General features: G+C 32.8%; 1 protein-coding gene across 4 annotated transcripts in view; it reads left to right on the top strand.

Annotated features, from left to right (window-relative positions):
- The first annotated feature begins 328 nt into the window (after nucleotides 1-328).
- The window catches only part of LOC134716255 (collagen alpha-1(XXV) chain-like), a 51,191-nt gene continuing 27,862 nt past the window's right edge, over nucleotides 329-23,657 (top strand). For 3 of the 4 annotated variants that reach the window (XM_063579135.1, XM_063579134.1, XM_063579136.1), the window contains exon 1: nucleotides 18,463-18,738. In XM_063579135.1, coding sequence (XP_063435205.1) covers nucleotides 18,466-18,738 — 273 coding nt within the window. In that variant the 5' untranslated portion in view covers nucleotides 18,463-18,465. Of the gene's footprint in view, nucleotides 897-18,462; nucleotides 18,739-23,657 lie in introns of those variants that run through there. The other variant, XM_063579133.1, reaches the window with a different exon arrangement.

The following is a 23,657-nucleotide window of genomic DNA, read 5'->3' as shown; positions in this document are numbered from 1 at the left end:
ATTTTACTTTAACTTATTTACTCACGAAAATAAGACATAATAAAATTATCTTTGTCATTTTGAAACAAATAATGTTGTATTTAAGTGACAATTTTTTAAAATGGCACAGTTTAATCACTTGTGAATTTTACTAAATTTTTACGTTCAAATATGGTTAATACAGATACTATAGCATGTGCTGAAACGTGATCCTATTAAGAAATCAAAAATAAACTATGAAAGTTTGTCTTGACTATTATGTATTTCATTCCCACTGCATTGATCAATCGCCTCCAATTACCATTTCCTTTTTTACCTTTAATCAACAAACATCAATAGCCTTAGTAGGCATACAATATAAAAGATACATTGGCTTTCTCACGTTATTCCCGTACAAGCTAGATACTTGACGAGATCAATGATGCGATGGATTATTGTCTTAACTATCAGACGATTGTGTAACTGCTTCCTTCGAACCATACTTGTACATTGATATAGTCGAGAGATAAAACAAAGTACTTTATATTTGAGAGGGGAAAAAATATCTATTCGATTTACGAGAGAAAAACTTTTGATACTTATATATATTTTAAATCATTGATTATTACACGTGAATTGAAGTTATAGGTAGAAATTTAAAAGTTATTGGAAGCAATGAATTTGTTTGGAAGATGTGCTCGTCAGACAACGCAACCGAAAAAGTCAAATGGAATTTATACCTGCATTTAAAAATTATTTATTTTTCTCTGAGTTTAAATGTTGCACTCTGTGTACTTTGCCTTTACCTTGTTGGAATTTCATATCAGTCATGTGCCTCTCTTAATTACTTACATTTTGATCATGAAGACTTCCAGATTAAACATTCTAATCACAGGATACATCGACAAAAAAGGGGGAGCTTTCGATCATATAAAGAGGTAAGATGGAATTAAATATTGAATTATTTGAAATGTTAAACAAATCAAATATTAAAGATGAGTTTTACTTTGCGTATTGTCGTGTGTTTGATAATTCTACATGGGCTAAAGGTAAACAGGAGGAGGGTTGCAATATTACAAAATATGTTGAACTCCGTCGCATTTTTGCGCCTGTCTAAATTCAGGAGATTCTGACCTTTGTTAGACTTGTATGTTTGTTTTTTAAGTTCATTTATATGTTTTTGAGTTAAGTGTGACAACCATTTTGACTGAGATAAACTATTACACATTTCTGATTAGGAGCCAGCAGAATCCGCTTCTGATGCAGAATTTTCCTACTGTGTTGAAGACCCATTGGTGGCCTTGGGCTATTTTCTGCCCTTCAAAAATGTTAAAACTCTAAATTCTATATACTTAACCAAGTTTTGTTAGGAAGACTCAATTCTCTATACTTAATAAAGTTGTGTGACTTTATTCGTTAAATTTATTGTTCTTATTAATGAAAAGACAAAAACAAGATAGTTGTATTGACCTTGAAATAAGGTAAATTAAATCAAGGGAAACTAATTTGTGGTCTAAGAAGCCGAGCAACCTTGACAGTTCAGTCTTTCTGTGTATAGGTGATAATTGCAGAAATAATGTTTTAAACATATCTCTCCCTTGGGATATTAACAACGTTGTTAACAGGTGTACCTGTACTACTGAAAACACATTAAGTAGTTGTCTCAGAAAAAGGTCAAAGAACAACGTTCTTTTTAACGTTGTAACTTTCTTAGTTAAATGTAAACATAGTTAGTTCTGTTGACCTTGTAATGAAGTAAATTAACTCAAGGGATATTAATTTACAAAATGAGAAGTCGAGTCTTCCCAAAATTGAAGGTTCACAGTTTATAGTAGAGAAGTAATGTTTCAAACCTATTTCTCCATTGGGATATAAAAATGTTCTTAACACGTACACTGCTGGAAAGAAATTGAATATCTTCGTCAGAATAAAGGTGAACGAGAAACGTCAGACAGGCAGCATGTCATCAATTTTAATAGATATATCTGTTAGACGTTGACGACAGAGAAATGTTAAACAGTGAAATACGCTACGGTTTGAAGTATAGTTTCAAAGCTTGACGCTAAACTTAATTGTTTCAGCATTAATATTGTTTGCAATATAGTCCCGTTTATTTTCTACATTTGAAAATGCCTGTACCAAGTCAGGAATATGACAGTTCTTGTCCATTCGTTTTTATGCGTTTTGTTATTTGATTTTGCCATGTGATTATGGACTTTCCGAATTGATTTTCCTCTAAGTTCAGTATTTTTGTGATTTTACTTTTTATGCTCCGGTCATTATAGAACATGTGCATCAACTCTAAAGTTAAGACTCTTTAATGTCGATGTCGTTCGACCGGCACATGCAATTTATTATCAGTAAAGTATCATGGAAAACTTTATACTTATGTTGATGAGTAGCCTAAGTGAATATACAAAATTTTAAGGTTCACTTTCATCTTCTGTTTGGCAAAACCGCAAATTGTGCGTGTTAAACTGTAAGCCTGGTAAACGTAGAATACGTCATTTTACAGTCATTTTCGATCTGTCTTGATACTTTTAGGTCAAGACCTCCTTTGAAGAGAACTGTCTCACATGTTAGAAAACTGGATTGACAACTGCTTAGATAGTTATGTACAATGATGACCTGCATAATATTTTACTGAATTTCAGATAATACTTAAACACCTTTGTTTTTAAATTACACACCAAAATTGTCTCTAAACCGCCCACAATTTTTAAAGCCCCTATAACTTCCTTTATTGCAAATTCTAGTATTAACGCTTTTGCTATTTGACCGAAAGCAACAAATACAAAGTCATTTAGAGAAATAGGAAATATATGAAAACAGTCCAAACCAACAGTCAACTCCTACTGATAAAGGAGGACGAAAGGAGCGAGAGGTACATTCAAAATCATAGATCGAAAATAAACTGACAACGTCATGGCTAAAAAAGAAAAAGAAGACAAACAGAAATATAATAGTACACAAGACACAACATGGAAAACTAAGACAAAGCAACACAAACCCAACCAAAAAATGCGGGTGGTCTCAGGTGCTTCGAAAGGGTAAGCAGAATGATATAAGATCCTGCTTCACATGAGGCATCCCTCGTGTTGTTCATGATAATACAAACCCGGTTAATAATTTAATTCGGTAGGTCACGTTTCGTGAAAAGGGAACAGGGTTATAAATACGACACAAGAAATATATCCGATATCTTCTGTGAAACGGTTATCATTACGGCCAATTAACTCGTGATAGACGCACAAACAAGGGAAAGCAACAAGACAAGGTTCTTATACTCTGACTTGATACAGGCACAACATGTAGTTAGGTGAAACAGTTTTATCTAACCTCCCTTAGAACAAAAGCCGTATCATTAGAACACACCGTGTGAAAATTGCAAAGACAGGCTTTAAACAGAATTAATGTTTACTCTAACAAGAAATAAACATAGCACATAATTTATAAAAGCATGGTTCTGAAGCTAGTTACGGTATCCCCGCTGATCGGTGGAATGTTGCCGTCCTAGTGCCACCCATGAAATCATCTGTAGTATAACACAAGTTGATAAAAGGGCATTGAACGGTAAGAACAATCAATGTCATTAACATGTAAGATTTGATATAAATGTATATTCATAAATATATAATGTTAGGTATGTCGTCAACACGAGTGTTGTAGAATTGATTTGACTACACGACAGACGCCTGTTAATATCCCACCAGCAGAGGATTCGGGCGGTTAAGAGGTAATCAATGTTGTTTGCAATTTCAAACAATTTAATGTGAAGATAAAAAGGGTGTTATTTCAAAACAAGTTACTTTAAAGTATCGGACGATCTTTTTTAAATAGGGCAATAAATTCAAAGGAGATAATTTTTCAAATATAAAAAAAGAAGATGTTGTATGATTGCCAATGAGACAACTATCCACAAAAGACCACAATGACACAGACATTAACAACTATAGGTCACCGTACGGCCTTCAACAATGAGCAAAGCCCATACCGCATAGTCAGCTATAAAAGGCCCCGATAAGACAATGTAAAACAATGCAATCGAGAAAACTAACGGCTTTATTTATGAAAAAAAAATAAACGAAAAACAAATATGTAACACAAAAACAAACGACAACCACTGATTAACAGGCTCCTGACTTGGGACAAGATTACTTTCTTGTTTCATTGGCTGTAAACCAAAAAGTTTTTTCATGAAAAAAACAAAATATATCTTTAAATTTTACTAGAAAGCCATTCATACTATTAACACTCGTATCTGTCCTTCAAAACCATATCAAGGTCACCTGCATTTTTTTCTAAGCAACCGGAAAGTGTGTAGCGTGTGTAATAAAATAATAACGTTATACACGTTCATATACATATAGTATTAATACTGGTAAATTTTAAAGAAGTTACTAAAAAGGGGGAACAAATATTTATGTAAAATAGATTACCACCAGATTAAAGTGTGTTGTGGTGTTTATTCTTTCCTCTTTTTGTGAATGAGTTCTTGTTTTATCATAATGTATATACCTCAATAACAGTCAGGATCCTACTTCGTTAAAATTATCTCCCCATTACGCCAGTTCATTTTTCACAATCGTAGAAACGGAAGCCATTGTAGGGATGACGCGCTACCAAATTTTGCTCTTGGAAACCGATAAATTTATCCACATTGCACCATTACGATTCTTATATGGCAGTTGTATTTTTAAAGACAAATGTATTAACTAGCTAATGAGCATCAGTTAATAATCTTGTCTGCTTTGATTCAACTTAAAACTATTGTCTGATCGGTTGTCAGGTGGATTTTTCGAAAAATCATAAAACATTTAAAAAAATTCTAATTTAATATTTCGTGGAAGGGTAGACTAGATTTTTTTAGTGTATGAAGACTATGACGTTACGCACAGTATTGGTGCTACGTTTGTAACGTCAGAAATGTTCATCGACGGAACGTTCAGAGAACGTTATTGAAGCCTGTGTTAACGTTTGCATCTAAATCTTAGCATCCCGGTTTTTGTTCTGTTCTTCTTTTTTCCTTTCTTTCTTTATCTAATCTTATTCTTTCAGTGGTGATTAAATTTGTTTTGGCCTACAAGAACGTAGTTTATGCAGAAAAAAATTAAAATGACAAAATAAACGTTACGTTGAAAATCACGGAAAAACGTTACAAGATTGCACGGTAACAAATCAGACTAGACATTTCGATTTTCGATTATTTTTGTGTCTTTCATTATTTATTCAAAATTCTTTTTATGTGAGAAAGACTTCTAAAAACACATTACGAAAACAATGCATAAATTCAAGAATAAGGTACACAATTGATTTATATTTAAGTTCGAATGTACAACATCTTTACGGAAACGTACATAATTAGTGCAATTAGCACACGGTAACAAAATGGACTAGACAAGCAAAAAGTTAAAATTCGATTCGAAAATTCCACTTCCAAACCATATTTTTGTACTATTTGTAAATGGTATTAAAAGCACATTAAGAATATATGTTTTTTTTTCGTTTACATATAATGGCATTCTATAAAATTTCTGACCGTAGAATCCATTGTAATTTTTATCTCCTATTTCATATGTCTTTTTACATGTGTCTTTTGAACATTTCAATGCATCTTCTTACTCGCATATTTGAAAAAAATGCCCAAAACGTCGGATGCGACGTCGTAGCGAATTGTGCTGAAATTTCGTATAGCATTTCCCACTAATTTGCGTGCAAAAATAAGATATTCTGATTCAAATAACTAAATAAACTCAATTTCCATGTTACAAGTTACGCTCATATTTTTTGACGTTTTTTTCCCTTTAGGGTTATTTGATTTAATTTTATGTTATAATTTTATTATTTCAAAGATATTACTATAAAACTATAGTCTTTTAGACAATACATATCATACCAGTTTTCATTTATTCTAAAAGACATGCTCAAATTAGGAAGAAAAAACGCGGAACTAGAAGGGTTCACCAATACTGTGCGTACCGTCTATACACTCTAGTTATCACACACAATTTTTTTTTCGAAGATATGCATTTTCATCATCCAACTTGAAAGACTGTCGTCAAGTACTTTCAGTAAAAAAAATAGCTATTCGAACACACCTTCTCTGTTTTTGTGACTCATTAGATAGGTATTTCACTTGACCCATATATTTCATCTTTTAGTACTAGGGTTTTTATTGTGTTATAACGTCAACCTGTAGCTTTAATATATAAAAATTATAGAATCTGAAGCGAGACGATGTATGAAATATTCTTACTTTGTACGATTTACTCTTTCCGATACAATTGTTACCCATGTTTTTGGATTTTTTTCTTCAGTCACATAATGGAAGGGCAGACACGAAAATTACCGAACTAAAAGATTGATATGTTTTCCGTCCGTGGTAAAAAAAAATTTTAAATCGGGGGTTATGAATTTTTGTCATCCAACTTGAAAGATACCCATGCCGTCGACTTGATATATAATTCTTCTGGTTAACTATGAACTAGATAAATTGAAAACTTATGGAAATGGTGTTTTTAAAATAAAACACATCGTTGTTGAGAAGAAAATTGCAATTTTGTTTGTTTCTATTAACTTTTAAAAATTTGTCAGTATAGTAAACAATACAGTAAACATTTATCGCCTTCTCTAATACTGAAAGAGCTTCGATTCTTTTGTTCTATTTCAACCTGGTTTCCGACTGATAAGTCGTCATACACAAGATACGTTTTATATCAAAATGTATGAAAGTTCGTCTGCTCTCATCCATTTATAATTATGTCTATGAGCTATGATCAGTTTCTTCGATTTTTCTATCATTTCATCCTACGACAATCTTTTTATGTTCACTTAACTTCATTTCTTGACATTAACGCCATAATTTCTCCTAATTAAGATTTATCATGTTTGTAAATTGGTAACAAAATTAATGGGCGTCTATTAAGAAATTTTCAAATGATTACTATACAAATAACGGATATGGTCGTATTGTCTTAACTTTTAATTTTCATAAATTGTTCTCTTATATAATAAGCAAATTTTAACAAGAATCAAATAGTCCCACAGTACAGAAATGTCACATGTTTTACCTGATCAATTTGTACTTTATCTTGGCCTTGATTTCTGTACTTACCTCGTAAAGATCTAGTTTGCGTGTCTATTATATGGCATGTACAATCTTATTAATACCACTCTCAGTAGGGCAGATAAAACTCCATTTACTTTAAGGTTACATTGCCATGCAGGAATGGCTTACATTATTTATGACATAACGTTTTCTTAAGGCTTCTCTCCAGGTTTATCGTTAGGTTTATCAAGGTTTGTTTTAAATCACGTAACAGTACATTGTCGTTGTCTCATTGGCTATACCGCATCTTCTTTTTCATTATTATTGTTAAAAAAAATTGTATGTTTCCTCTAACAATTCGTTTATGTAATACACGTATACAAAGTATTTTTACTTACAACAATTAATATAGTTAGGCAAACTTCATCCATATTGATAGTCAATAATATTGATTATATGGTTTTACGTCCAGTAGCAAATAGTTCATGAATATTCAGAAAGTAAACACATAAACAATGTATAAAATACAATGTAGGGTTCGCAGAACTCGAGCGTAGGACGTTTGCGCTCTTTTGCCTTGAACACAAGAGGCAACTATATATATATGCGGCTACTCAAAACTAATTGCAAATGTCAATTCAAAAAAGCGCAAATGTTTTATTAAAAAGCTCATAACTGAAATCTGAGGAGTACTGTTCATTTCACATCCAATCTTTAAAACATTTAGTTTTTTTTCCATACTTGTATAAAAGAGCACAAAAAAGCATCCAGTATTTTGACATTTTAGTTACAGTAGCAAATTTCATATTTCGAAAAAAGAGGAGGTTTTTGTCTCCTTTTTTTTAAATTATAATACTTATTACTAGATGAATAGCTAACAAGGTGAGTTGTTTGAATTGTTGATAATGGTTTAAGCTATCTGACAGACATTATGACAATTACATATTAAGATAATTATATTGGAATTTAAATACGAAATTCATTCAAAGAAGAGTTTTACATTTACGTGTCCGAAACATATTCAATTACTAAAATATGTTATTGAACCCTACCATTCGGAAAAAACTTCTACGTTAAAAAGCAGTCGAACTGTGTAGCTTGAGAAATGTAAATGATGTGTCAAAGTGACATGTTAGTTAATATTGAAATAAAGCTTTTAGGCATCGTAGTCCACTGTTGTTATATATATATATATATATACAACTCGTCTAAACATCAACCCAACAATGTTAGATCTGTAAATTTGCTTAGGCAAATTTTTGGTTCTTCCCTCGCCGGGATTCGAACCCATGCTACTGTGATATCGTGACACCAAATCGCCTGCACTGCAGCCGTCCCGCTAGACCACACGACCACCTGGGCTCTCAAAAAAGAGCTTTCGGTGGCCATATGTTACCTTTCCACGTCAGTTTTAATCTAGCGGCGTACTACAGTACATGATATATTAGGCATGAAGATGTTATTGTTACAGATCAGCTAAATTATCTATAGTAAAGGATCCTACAAATTAATGTAAGATACAGTCACAGAAAATAATTATATTCATAAGTACGTCTGAGTCAGTGACAACCCTACAACAGATGTATCCATCGGATCGCCATCAATGATGGTGATACATGGCTGTGTACATAATGTATATACAACTCGTCTAAACATCAACCCAACAATGTTAGATCTGTAAATTTGCTTTCGCAAATTTTTGGTTCTTCCCTCGCCGGGATTCGAATCCATGCTACTGTGATATCGTGACACCAAATCGCCTGCACTGCAGCCGTCCCGCTAGACCACACGACCACCTGGGCTCTCAAAAAAGAGCTTTCGGTGGCCATATGTTACCTTTCCACGTCAGTTTTAATCTAGCGGCGTACTACAGTACATGATATATTAGGCATGAAGATGTTATTGTTACAGATCAGCTAAATTATCTATAGTAAAGGATCCTACAAATTAATGTAAGATACAGTCACAGAAAATAATTATATTCATAAGTACGTCTGAGTCAGTGACAACCCTACAACAGATGTATCCATCGGATCGCCATCAATGATGGTGATACATGGCTGTGTACATAATGTATATACAACTCGTCTAAACATCAACCCAACAATGTTAGATCTGTAAATTTGCTTTCGCAAATTTTTGGTTCTTCCCTCGCCGGGATTCGAACCCATGCTACTGTGATATCGTGACACCAAATCGCCTGCACTGCAGCCGTCCCGCTAGACCACACGACCACCTGGGCTCTCAAAAAAGAGCTTTCGGTGGCCATATGTTACCTTTCCACGTCAGTTTTAATCTAGCGGCGTACTACAGTACATGATATATTAGGCATGAAGATGTTATTGTTACAGATCAGCTAAATTATCTATAGTAAAGGACCCTACAAATTAATGTAAGATACAGTCACAGAAAATAATTATATTCATAAGTACGTCTGAGTCAGTGACAACCCTACAACAGATGTATCCATCGGATCGCCATCAATGATGGTGATACATGGCTGTGAACATAATGTATATACAACTCGTCTAAACATCAACCCAACAATGTTAGATCTGTAAATTTGCTTTCGCAAATTTTTGGTTCTTCCCTCGCCGGGATTCGAACCCATGCTACTGTGATATCGTGACACCAAATCGCCTGCACTGCAGCCGTCCCGCTAGACCACACGACCACCTGGGCTCTCAAAAAAGAGCTTTCGGTGGCCATATGTTACCTTTCCACGTCAGTTTTAATCTAGCGGCGTACTACAGTATGAATGAAGATGCCTTATATATCATGTACTGTAGTACGCCGCTAGATTAAAACTGACGTGGAAAGGTAACATATGGCCACCGAAAGCTCTTTTTTTGAGAGCCCAGGTGGTCGTGTGGTCTAGCGGGACGGCTGCAGTGCAGGCGATTTGGTGTCACGATATCACAGTAGCATGGGTTCGAATCCCGGCGAGGGAAGAACCAAAAATTTGCGAAAGCAAATTTACAGGTCTAACATTGTTGGGTTGATGTTTAGACGAGTTGTATATATATATATATATATATATATATATATATATATATATACAACTCGTCTAAACATCAACCCAACAATGTATATATATATATCTACATTGGCTAGACTTTTAGGGTGAGGATTGAGATCTCACAAAACATGTTTCAGTCTGAATCTTTATATCCCTGCTGTCACCTGTCCCAAGTCAACAGATTAGTATGCCGTCCCTTTTTACTGAACTATAGATGCATGATTTATTCATTAGTTGTTAGGGGCTTTGAACTAGCAGTCAGAAAACAGCGAGTACTCTCAGATCTGTTCATTGTGTCTTTTTGTGTCGGGATGTATAAGTACCCGGTCACGTCCACTTGTATTTTTGTCCATCTGATGAGTTAAGCCTTTTTCAACTGATTTTTATAGTTCGTTCTTATGTTGTACTGTTATACAACTGTCCCAGGTTAGGGGAGGGTTGGGATCCCGCTACCATGTTTAATCCCGCCACATTATTTATGAATGTGCTTATCCAAAGTCAGGAGCCTATAAATTCAGCGGTTGTCATTTGTTTATGTGTTACATATTTATTTTCCGTTTGTTTTTTTACATAAATAAGGCCGTTAGTTTTCTCGTTTGAATTGTTTTTCATTGTCTTATCGGGGCCTTTTATAGGTGACTATGCGGTATGGGCTTTGCTCATTGTAGAAGACCGTACGATGACCTATAGTTGTTAATGTCTGTGTCATTTTGGTCTTTTGTGGGTAGTTGTCTCATTGGAAATCATACAACATCTTCTTTTATATATATATATTACAAATTGTTGATAAAGGACCAGCTGAAGCTCGCTTCTGGGCGCGGGATTTTTCTCGCTATGTTGAAGATCCATTGGTGCATGCCTTCATGGTTTGTGGTCTCTTTGACACATTCCCCATTTCAATTCCAAATTTTGTGATGATATGTTATATATATAAAAAAAATAATGCCTTCATTTGTTTTTTGGTTGTTTTTTGTTTTGGTGTAAGAAAAATTAACACAATAATACATTGCATAGTTCAATGATATTCAATATTTTTTTTTAGAAACGAAATATTATTGAAGATACATTAGAGTGTTATTATAAGACTGTTTCCTTTTTGATCCCGGTTTAGATTTGAGGTTAGCTGCGTCGGTTCCGAGACCATGAACCGCCAATGGCTATTATAGCTTATTGGGATCTGTTTCATTGCTTATTCAGAAAGTTTTACAGAGAATTCATAATTAAATCGCACGCTTTTATCCTAACGAAATAAACATTTTAACATGGTATCATAAGGCCAAGGTGTAAATAACTATTGATCTAATGGCGTTGACTCAGCTGGTTAATTGAGAACGTTAACTATATATGTTATACTTTATTGTCTGGACAGTATTACAGTAATATAGCTGCACGAAAGCTATAGAATGCAATCCATTATGGTACTAGTTGTATGTGCTTATCCTCAATCCTCAATCTTATGGCACAACTCTTCTCATTGGTGCATGTTACGCCCTATGCGTATGTTCCTCCATGTATTTTCCTCTATGTACTTTAATTTTGTTTTTACTGTTACGATTGAGGTTGCAGATGTTCGGGTAAGTCGAAACGTCCTGTTTTTTGAAACAAAGGCCGAAATGATTCCTAACTTCCGTTAATATTCTTCTGTGTTTTCGTGATTTAGTCTTCCTAGCAGGGTGCATGTGTTGATTTTGCGTATTTCAATTTCTTTTGTAATTTGGTGGTACATTTCTTCTCTATAACTCTCGTAGTTGGGGCACTCTGTGAGGTAGTGCTGTTGTGTTTCCTTAGTTCCACAGCTGCATAAGTCAGTGGTGTTTTGCACTGTGCGTTTTTTATAATAGTTAAGGGTTGTGTAGCCAGTTCTAAGTTGTATAAAGATGCTGAAGAATTTTTTGGTTGGATAGTCAACGATTGGGATGTTTTTAACGTTTGGTGTTATCTCAAAAAGGTCTCTTCCTGTGTTGCTTAATTCCCATCGTCTTTGCCACTTCAGCATGACACTCTTGTGTGCACCTTTTTTTACGTCTTGAAGGGTAATTATGTTGTTTTTGGCAAGAGTTTTGTTGCTTCTTCTGCTGCTTGCTTTGCCAATACGAATATTTGCATGTCCTGGTGTCCATAGGATGCAAATTTCCATCCCTTTAGTTCTTAGGTCCGCGATGTGTTCTATGATGTCTCGAATCAAATCAATATTTGATTTGAGTGCCCAATTTAGTGTGAGGAGTCCTACTGCCCTTTGACTGTAAGATAATATATTAAGTGTGGTGATGGTGTTGTGTAGTCTTTCCAGTATACAAAATTCCGGTACTATTACAATTGCTATCCAAGTCAGGAGCCTGTTATTCAGTGGTTGTTGTTGCATATTTGTTTTTGGTTATTTTTTTTGTGCATAAGTTACCGGTAGTCCGTCAGCTTTCTTGTTTGAACATCTGTCATTTCGGTGCCTTTTATAGCTGATAAGGCGGTATGTGCTTTGCTCATTGTTGAAGGTCGTACGGTGACCTAAAGTTGGTAATGTCTGTGTTGTTTGGTCTGTAGTGGAGGGTTGTCTGATTGACAATCATACCACATCTTCTTTTTTTAATCTATTATAGTAGGTTTTACAAACGACTATGCTGTATAGATTTTGCTTATTTTTGAATATTGTACGATGCTCTATGTCCGCTTATGTCATTTTGAACACATTGGTAACCATATCACATCAACTATTCACTAACATGTGAATTTGAGTACCAATACGCCAGTTCCGGGATACAGTAACTAGTTGAATCTGTCATGTGACTTCCATCCCAAAGTGATCAAGATGTAGGCATCGTCATTTCCAACACATTTTGAGCGAAAGTGAGAAAAAGTTTGATCTTATACTGCACAAAATATCTAATAAGTTGGTCACCCACCTTCAACCGTACGGGAATTAAGGATTTCGTACTCATATGGAACATAAATTATTTCTTAACTACCCTGGACAAATTATAAACAATTAAAGTTTCTAAAACTTTAATACAGTAGTAATACAGGCGCGCCTTCTGTGCGGTAAATGACACCATAAAGGCGTGCGAAATAGACATTTTTCTCATTGAAAGATACATTCAGAATTAGTCTTATTGCCTTCTAGCAATCAATACTATTGGTTGGTTGGTAGTTAAGTAATATGGTTATAAAATATAATGTTCCTCCATTATGTGTTAGTCCGACACAGATATTGACAATATTCGTACCATCATTGTAGCTTTTTCTTTGTCTTAATTATTTATAATTGTACTTGTATGTGATGCAATTCATTGTGTTGTTTTCTCCAGAAACATTACTTCTAATGATGATGCATCCATGCTCGAGATCTACGTCTTAAATAAAAGGTCCTGCCTTTTCAAAACCAGCTGATTGGAATGCTTTTAATCTTGAATAACAATGGTTCGTCTTAACATGCAACTGGCATTTTGGCGGCAATGTTTCTATGCATTCTGTAAAAGGTGTTAGCACAGTTGTATCTGTTAATAAATAATTACCATTTTATTAATAAAACGTACATTAAACACACTATAATATTCATTAAAGTCATTAAGTCGGAAATTAAAGTTGTGTACTCTAAAAAAAGGGCATCCCAAAGGACATTCGAGCCATAATTTATTCTGATATTCGGTTTAGTTTTTATGGTTTGCAACTTTCATTTGCAGCATCTAAAAGGGCTGTTTATTCGACTCATATAATATATATCTACATCCAACTCATATCATATATATCTACATCCAACTCATATCATACATATCTATAAAAACAAAGATCAACAAAGTATGCCCATGACGCAGAATCAGTATATACAAAGCGATTAGTACAAACATAGCAACGAAACAGTGGTTATACTGCTGTTCTTCATCTCAAATTAATTTGAAAAGATATCTTTCTTTCAGAGTTACCTCAATAATTTAAGTGTCAATTAAATCAGCTCGAAAACAAACAAAAAATGGTACCAAATTTTGAAGTTAATTAAATGTTAAATTTACTTGTGTTCTCTCTAGCTTCAGCGTGTACCGTTAACAATGTTTAAAATGTTAAGTTAAAAAAAATCAAAATTGATAGAACATGTTTTGTAAAATATGAACGCAACCAAATGTGGTAAATAAAGAAAAAAATCATAAGTTGTTATTGAGTCAAATGAGATAAACAGCGAAACATTCGGTATGAAACGCATTAAAACTAGGCGTCAGATGTCTCAATTGGGTAATATAATACCAATTTACTACCCTAACTTGTGCATTTTACACAAACGAGCTCATTTGCAAAATGTACATGTTATATTATTTTTTAATAGCATTTTAAGTTTGCTTAATAAAATAATACATCCGTCGGAAGTCAGAATAATTTTACTGTTTGGATATCAAAATAGTTCATTAATCAAATTATTGATAAAATTTCTTAATGATATATTTGAAAATGAAAGTCTGTATCTAGTTTCAACAGTTTATTCCTGCTATTAATGATGGAGGAATCATTAGAACGGCTATAAACCTTTTAAGATATTTGAGTAATACTACACATCTCAACAAGTATAAATTCTAATGATTTCATTTATTTGGAAACTTTATATCTCGACAATACCGAATGTTGACTAGTAAACCTTTGAATGATGGAACTTCTAAATACAGCTGTTTTATTTGTAAAGGAAATCGTAATCAGGAAGTGATACCCTACTTTGCAAATTCATGATTCTATTAAATGTCATTTATAAAGTTACATTGTAATTATAACATTTACTGTGTGTGTCACATCCAATGGTTCCAAATAATCGCGTACGGGATCAAACATGTTAAATGAAAGATAAAAATGTTTAAACTCTGAAATTTCAATTTCAAATGTGTATTTTATAAACAATTCACATTGAAGAAACATGATAAACTACAATTGTTCATACTACCTGCACATGAAAATAAAAAGAAATATTTACTTGGAAGCTTCCAATCATTAAGTTGGTACTGACAAACCTCCATTAGACAGCAACCTCACGACAAATATATAAATAAGACACCGTATAGTCTTAAACAAAATCTGAGCTTTCGGTCACAAAACTTTATTTAGTTCTTGTAGTAAACTATTTGTGCTCAAAATAACAAATGCAGAATTTTGATTCTTTGATTTCCGTGTTCAGATACGACTATCGTAACCAAAATGTTTATGCTCACACACTATGTAAAGCTCTAAATACTTTACATCCTATACAAATTGGCATATAGGTCATTTATACCGCCCTTCCGTTAGTTCATATTGGTAATATGCAAACAAGAAGAGGTTTTTGTCTTGGATAACTATGTTGGTTCTGTGTAACATGGAAATCAGACTGAACGTGATAAATCATCCATCAAACCCTTTACAATACATGGACTCTAAACAACCAACAATCAATCAATCAACCATGATAATATAGACATCACTTGGGATTACACATATCTGATAATGATCATAGAACATGAATTTTACAAAGATCTGAAAGATTAAATGTATGATATCACCAATATTCATAATACACTGTTATCGCTTGTATCTAATAGTAAATCCTAACAATCATACAACCATCAGCACAAATTTACATAAATATTCTATTTCAAACGAAATAACATCACAAAACATAAATAATTAAAAATTTCTGTCAGCTATCTGTGAAATTTTACAAATATTATGTGGCTTTTAACGCATTGACGTGAAATTTAGAGATGACATCATTTTCAATTGTTACATTTTCCTCGAACATTATTTAGATAAACAAATATTGCCGTTCAGATCCGCACCTCTTTTGCACAAAAAAAAGTAATGCAGTAATATTTTTCAAGCTCTAAACTATGAAATGAGAATTCCTATTAAATGTGTTCATGAAAAGGGGGCGGGTGTAAGACAAATAAAGTCACCACGTAATACGTTACAACTGTCCTAAAAAAATAATAAACATGAACAGTATATAACCTTAATATCATTGATACAAGGATTAAAATTGTGAACCCCAGCCTTAAACAACAAAGAGACTCATCAGTGACGTTCGAAGTAAAAAAGGTTAAATACGAATTGAAGAGAATTTTTACCTATATTATCTTAGACGCGAAAGATTAAGACTAAGGCTAACAATCGACAGACTTGCACATGGGACCTTTTTGACATCTAGTATAAATTAAAACTACGATCATTCGCTCAAGACATATTCCCTGTCTTAACAAAACTAATCTCGAAAGAGATCAAATATGTGAAGAAAGAACGTTACGTATTCACGACGGCGTTATGCTCAAAATTATAGTCCGAATTTTAAACGTCTGAAACTATTTTTGCTAAGTTGCATGATGCGATATTACAGACTCTTTGTGACAATACTGGTGCCCAATTTAAAACCGATTCCATTCACGTATCGGTTTAATCGTAAGCGTCGCTGAGAAAGGCACATCACTTTTTATATTTTACAAATCGCTGTTAGTATAGTAAAAAGTAATCAAACTTCTGGATAGGAAGTTTGATGTGTATTGACAGATTTCAGTTTAGTAGTAAATGTACTATCAAATAGACATTCATTATTATACTTGAGAAAATATATTGAGAATATTTCCACTTCATGTGTTCAAATCATCAGTGGGTGAATTTATTGGTTTCTTTCCTTTTCCAACAGTTGCAAATTACAAACTATTCATTAGACAGTGCTTCAGTATATTTCATTTAGATGCCATTTCTTCGCCCCGATAACAAATCTTGTTTTTCATAACAAACATAACGAAGGCGATCATCGAGAGCTAATACAGGAAGCAGCATGGCTTAAAGCATCAATTACCAGGTTCAGAAGGAGCGGACGACGTTAACGGTGATGGTTGATTTCTGCCAATTATTAGGTTCAATCAACAAACAGCCTTGCCAGGAACCAATCTAAATGCTTCGTGATCACATCAAACAAAACGTGTATAGTTTTACAATATTTCCTGACTGGCATTAAGGAAACAAGGACAAAGTCTGTAGGGACTTACACAATTCATCTTTATTCATTAACGGTTGCATGTCTTTATTTGATGTTTCACTGTATTATTTTTTTTATCTTACATATAATTGCCAATAAAAAAGGTAGCGATACATACATATTATATAAAACTGCATTAACCAGATTTATTAAGTCATTTAGAGAGTTTGGTATCGGAATTTATTTTAACAATAATTGAGATATTCATGTAAAGTCTAATTTATATCCGTTTACACTTGGAAAATTTTAAGATTCCTTTTTAAAAAAAATCTTTGACCCCATTTCATGATTCTGTGACTTTCGGAAAACGTAAATCACCCCCAGTTTTTGATGGGGTTCGTGTTCCTTGGTCTTTAGTTTTCTATGTTGTGTCTTATTTACTAGTATTTTTCTGTTTGCCTTTTTTCATTTTAAGCCATGGCGTTATCAGTTTATATTCGATCTATGAGTTTGACTGTCCCTCTGCTTTTCTTTCGCCCATCTGTTGTCTTTGGACAGGTTAAATGTAAAAAATGTTCAAATACATTCTTCTGTTTTCCAGAAATCTCTTTGAACATTCCTTTATTGAATATATTTTCGATTAAATGACTTAGTTTTGATATGGCACAATGCATGTGGTAGTCTTAACAGGTTCAAATGTCCCACTAGTATGACAGTACTTTTAATTTCCATTAATTAATAATAAGACTTAAGTATTTGTATAGTTTGACAGGATATCTGCTTGGCGAAGAATAATGAAAGTTCAATCAATTATTCAGCCATACTTTTTTGCAGGAGTAAACCAAATTTAAAAAGTGTATCGATGCGAATAAACTCAATATAGATATACGCATGACAAATACGTCATGGACACTCACATCAAAATAAGTTAATAATAAGTCTACTTAGTTGAAAGGTGGGAAGTGTTGACTGTCATACGGAAACAATGTGTGCCTTACAGCAAGCCACCTTGTTTCGGTTCGTAAACGTTCCTATAGATGGTTTGTTGTGTTTTTCAAATATATATAAAACTCAGATTTTATCGTCCCAATTCAAACCAAACCAAACCATTCCATTCTCAATTTTATTGTGTGTAATTATACATACGGTGAAACTAAATGAACACTATCGGAAGTCTTCCGCTTCATAAGTAAAAATGATACAATGTCCATAACCTATGGCCCATCCCTGGTAAGGAAACACGAACCTTACATTGCTATTGTCATTACAATTCAGTTTGGTTATTACAGGTATGTTAATGCAAACAAGAAAAATGAATTTTGACACTTATCGCGTAAATAATTTTGATAACAATATGACCTGATATTGTATTACTATGGGGTAATTATATACTCCAGATTGATTAAGTTATCGGGAGGGTAAGTGGTCTAAATTGAGTCTAATTACTGATATTGTTCTCAAATTAAGATAGTCAATAATTGGGGAGATAACCGGTTAATAAAGAGATTTTCAGTTACATAGATGGACATTGTCATGGCTGAAAAAATGGAAGTAAACACATCGGTTCATATCCGGGTTTTATACATTTTGATGTTTGGGCTTTACTTTGGATTTTTTATTTTACTTTATTGTAATAATGCCTTATGGTGGAAAGTTGAGAGTTTTGATAGTGTTAATCGTAATACTGACGATAACAGCAATCATAATACTAAAATTTCAACTGAGAATGTATTACTGAACGAATCAACTCGATTGAAAAGAAGTCGGACTTTTAGAAGCGCGGTACGCCAAACGGTAAGGAAATGTTAAATGTTCTTCCGTTTATTTTTTTATTGTCAAATGAATACGGAAAACCAATTACATGTAGAGTAAAAAATTTCCTAGTCATATCATTATGTATATGGTGTCTTAGAGCTAAGGGTGCAAGTCATTCAATAAAAGTTGACATTTAAAAGTTGTGACCGTCATATATAGACATTTAGGATTGATTATCAATGCTTTATATTTGAGTTTTCCTGACTTTCGGTCTTTAGCATCGCGTGGAAGATAAATTCAAAAACAATGAGCACGTGAACTGCGAACAGATATCACATCGAGATTCTCTTCGGGAACACATAAATGTCAATAAACTCATAGATACCAGGACCAAATTTTGTATCTCCGCCAGACGCGCGTTTCGTCTACAAAATACTCATCAGTGACGCGCGCGTCCTAATGAATGAGTTTACAGTCTAAATTTCGTCATGTTCAATCATTACATTCTAAAAGTTATTTTCAAAAAGTCTATAAAATGCACATTTATAAAGAAATATGTATATAGAAACAACCAATTAGAAGTATATAGATAATAACTGGTCGTAAATCTAATATATTAATTTACATCCATCTAACATACTCGTAGCCTTATAAGATAAAAGTCAATTATCGGTCGTCAAACTACCTGTATCACTATGCTCAGCTCTTTTTGAAATTGCACATCACGACTATGTGACGTTATATATATTAGTGACGTTATAATATATAAAGTGACATTTATAAGTTTGACACGAACTTATCAATCCAACTTGTAGTTTCCTAATGAACCAGGAAAACACTTGTTTATATTATGCAAAATGCGCAAGAACAATTCGATAAAACGATTGATTGCTTATTAATATTGTTCCTTATGAGCTGCTTGACACATCATGAAGCCTTTTTATTAACTCGTACACTGCGTTCGCTCGACATAGCGTTTCATATTGTGACATGCAGTAGATATGTTACAATATCAATATACAGAGAACCTGATAATCGGTACAAGATAACTAGTTGTGTAATGGACGATAGGTACAATGGGTTTAGAGAATCAGTTCTGTCAATGTGTATCAACAGTATATTGAATTATCTGTAGTGTAAATAAAGGCAACAGTATCATACCGTTTGAAATTCCTGGGGACACCTGATAAAATCGATGCTGTTGTTTCCTTGACAACATCCAATTGACACATTTTTAACCTGGGCGACGTGTCATCCAGTATAACATTTATTATTCTACTAGTTTTCGTGTTGTTCGGCTACCGTAATGTTAGAATCTGATCAGTTGTGTATGAAAGTTAGATTATATCATTGGACGATCCGTCTTGTAAATAATATTCTTAAATGTCATTATTAATGTAAAAACAGACAGTTGAATCAAGTGTGTGATCAGTTATGTAATGAAGGGGAAATTCCATGGTTAATTGTGAAAAATATAAAGATCAAAACGATACCTTAACATAGACTAGCTATACCAGTTGTGTATGAAAGAAGAGACAAACGGTACATTTGCATGCCTAGTCATGTAAAGAAAGAAAGGGACAACAAATCTAAAATCATGACGTTTTCTTGATCTATTACTTAATTTTTTTTTTAAAAGACAAACAAAACCCCCTAAAGATCGGATAGAGGTTTTGTATATGTGTATTGACTTGGTAAATGAATACAGGAATCTGTACTTTGAAAAAAACACAAATATGTTAATACATTGTTTTACTTTTAAAAAATGTGTAATGGCTTTTATGTTCCTATATCATTGGGTGACAGAAAAGTGCAAGGTTGCAAACTTGCTATTGTCCAAATGCCTTTAACGGATTATATAACTATAATATAAAGATAATCCTTTCAATGAAATTGAAATGCAGCATTTTTTGCAATTTATTATACACCAATATTTTACATAATCATAGTATCTATGAAATCAATAGGAACGAATAAAAATGTCAATAAACTATAATTCTCCCAATTTCCTGTATTATGTTTTAAACCAAAGCTTTTACATCGAGCTCATTATAAACGAATCGCATACCTTTACGAGATTACGTAACATGATTACAACATTACATATGTTTATAAGCACGGTTTTTGCAAAATCTAATAATTATCTATGGAATTCATTGTTTTTAGTTATAAATGATGCACTACCATAAGTTGCTCACAAGTGCATACAGTAATTACTCTATATTGGTCATATTGCTGTCAGTTGAATTTAATATTTTATTATTAACCATATTAATTTTACAGTCTATTCTCACAGTCTGAAATTGTTATGTTATTACTAAAGTCGTTACAGTGCCGATCTAAAGCATTTTTATAATACTCAAAACAACTTAATTAGAATCAGAATTGGTTTTTTTTCTAAGTTTTTTACATCATCGCCTACATGTTTAAGTGTGACCCATTTGACAAATTTGCATTTCATTTTTTCAGGTCTTTAAAATTATTATATGTATACATATTTGATAAAGAAATAGTTATTTTTTATTAGTATACTATGTGAGTCAACAGATATTAAATGTTATCACATATTTCAAATGTTAGATACATACCTATAAAAAAAAACTTGCCTTTTTTTCTCAAGAAAACTAGAATCAAACTGTATTATATTTAAGATAGTAACAAAGTCATTTCCTAAAAATAATTTGGCTCGTCTAATTTCATAAATATATTTACAAAATATAGAAAATTAAAAGAAACATTGAACCACACACTTTATCGAAGAAATTTGATATACTGTTTGACAGAATCGAATTTTATCATTTAGAAGCTTGATATTTCGGTAGCAATAGAATGATAAAACATTTAGATGATTTTTAAAGAGCTATCTCCCTGTAGTGATGTGTCCATCTTAAAAAAATCATGGTCTGCCACAATTGATGAATTGTCTATGCCAATTAAATAACAATGGCTAACAGACATCGTATTATCAAAAACAGTTATCGTAGTGACTTGTCACTAGGGGGACTGGTAACCTTTAGGATTATGTAACACAAGTCTGACTTGTTACTGAAACGTGTGCTGTACCTGATTATACACCGAAAATATATCCTAAATGACAATAACGGGCTGACTGATTGACTGAGAGGGGTGTCTGAAACTCTGGTGCAAACTAACTGTCGAGACTCTGGAATTGGCAATGAATGATTCAATAATTCAGCATGGAATACTTTTATTACAGATAAAATGTGTTTAGTGTAAAGTCCTGAATCTAAATATAATTCATCAAAATTCCAAAAAACAACTATTTATACAAAATTGAATTGACAAGAATACCCAAACCAATATCTATTAATCTGAGTGATATTGTATACTGTAAAAGATCATACTATTTATAAAATTTTCAAGAACTAAGTTGAATTGATCATCTGATTAAATTCGTTATGAGCATACAGGTATGCATAAAGTGAGTTGTAACTAATAAGGTAACATAATCTTGCGTGTCACTCAATGTCTAAACTGAGAATTTTAAGGAAGCACATTAGTACACATTAAGGGCATACGATACAGTTTTGATTCTGTATTTACAAGTTCATGAAAATTTGCATTTAGGCTATTTTTTACCTGATTAAATCAAATATGTAATAAAAAATATACCTTCATGTGCTACTTTTTGAGTAAAATGAGGTCGAAATTTGGTATATTTGCTCAAAATTCAGATTTGTGGCCGTAATTTCTTTTTCGAAAGAAAGACATAACTTTTTTGTTATAAAAGATAAACACAAATTGTTTTTTGTTAGATAATCGGTAATTTCTGTATTTTATAAGTATCATAAAAAATATGCAATTTATTATTCAGAAATAACTCATATTTATCAAATATTCATGAATTGAGGAAAAACGTCAATTTTTACTGCATGTTTATCAAAATTAAAAAAAATCCTCTATTTACAGTTTTATAAAATTTGGGTCACAAAATCTCCCTGCAAAATGAAACAAGTTGCCGTTTTGAAAAATAGGGGTCCATGAACTCGTTTTCAAATTAAATCAGTTTGAACGACAAAAATCAGTCGAAAATGCATATTTTCCCGATATGTTACAGTTTGACGTCGCGAAAATAACATTTTACGTTAGCAACGTCATTACCTCCCCTGTAACTGTATCGTATGCCCTTAAGTAAACATTAGGAATAAGAATAGCAACCAAATTATCAGACACAACAAATTTGTGTCAAAAATGCAAAATTTGCAAACATACATTGTAAAGTGAAAAGTAAAATCACAAAACGCACAAACACATCAAACGAATGGATGAGTGTCATATTCCTGACTTGGTTCAGGCATTTCCTATAAGTCCAAAATAGAGATCGGTTCAAACCCATGTTTCTATTATTTAATAACAGATTCAAATTACATTGGTGGACATACATAGTTAAAGGGGATACGTCTCCAAAATAATCACAGACAGGGGGAAAAAATTCTGGGTCATATATAATCGAAGGTGAACAGGTGCAATATATATATAAGCATTTGAAAAATGACAAAAAGTCCAGTGGTTTAAATATACACTCATGGGACAAAAGTGTGTTCCCACTCAAAAAATGTCCTATCATTTTAACTAAAATCTTTTTTATTTTCAAAAAAAATTTTACCAAGTAACTGTATGAGCGATTTTTTATAAAATAGACATCAAAAGATATGGAAATGTCTGAAGTTTTTGGCCATAATTTTCGTGATTTCGTTTTCATTATCTGATGTATTAAACACAAACTCACATTTTTACGATTTAAATTTGGTTAGAAATAAAAGCAACAGTAGTATACCGCTGTTCGAAATTCATAAATAGATTGAGAATAAATCAAACTAAAACTGAAGGAAACACAACAAATATAACAAGAAAACTACGACACAACATAAACACAACAATAAAATGTACGACACACAGAAACGAACTATAATATAACAATGGCAATTTTTCTGACT

Source organism: Mytilus trossulus, chromosome 4 (assembly GCF_036588685.1).
Source record: "Mytilus trossulus isolate FHL-02 chromosome 4, PNRI_Mtr1.1.1.hap1, whole genome shotgun sequence".
Lineage (NCBI taxonomy): Eukaryota > Metazoa > Mollusca > Bivalvia > Mytilida > Mytilidae > Mytilus > Mytilus trossulus.
This window is presented reverse-complemented; position numbering and strand designations above follow the sequence as displayed.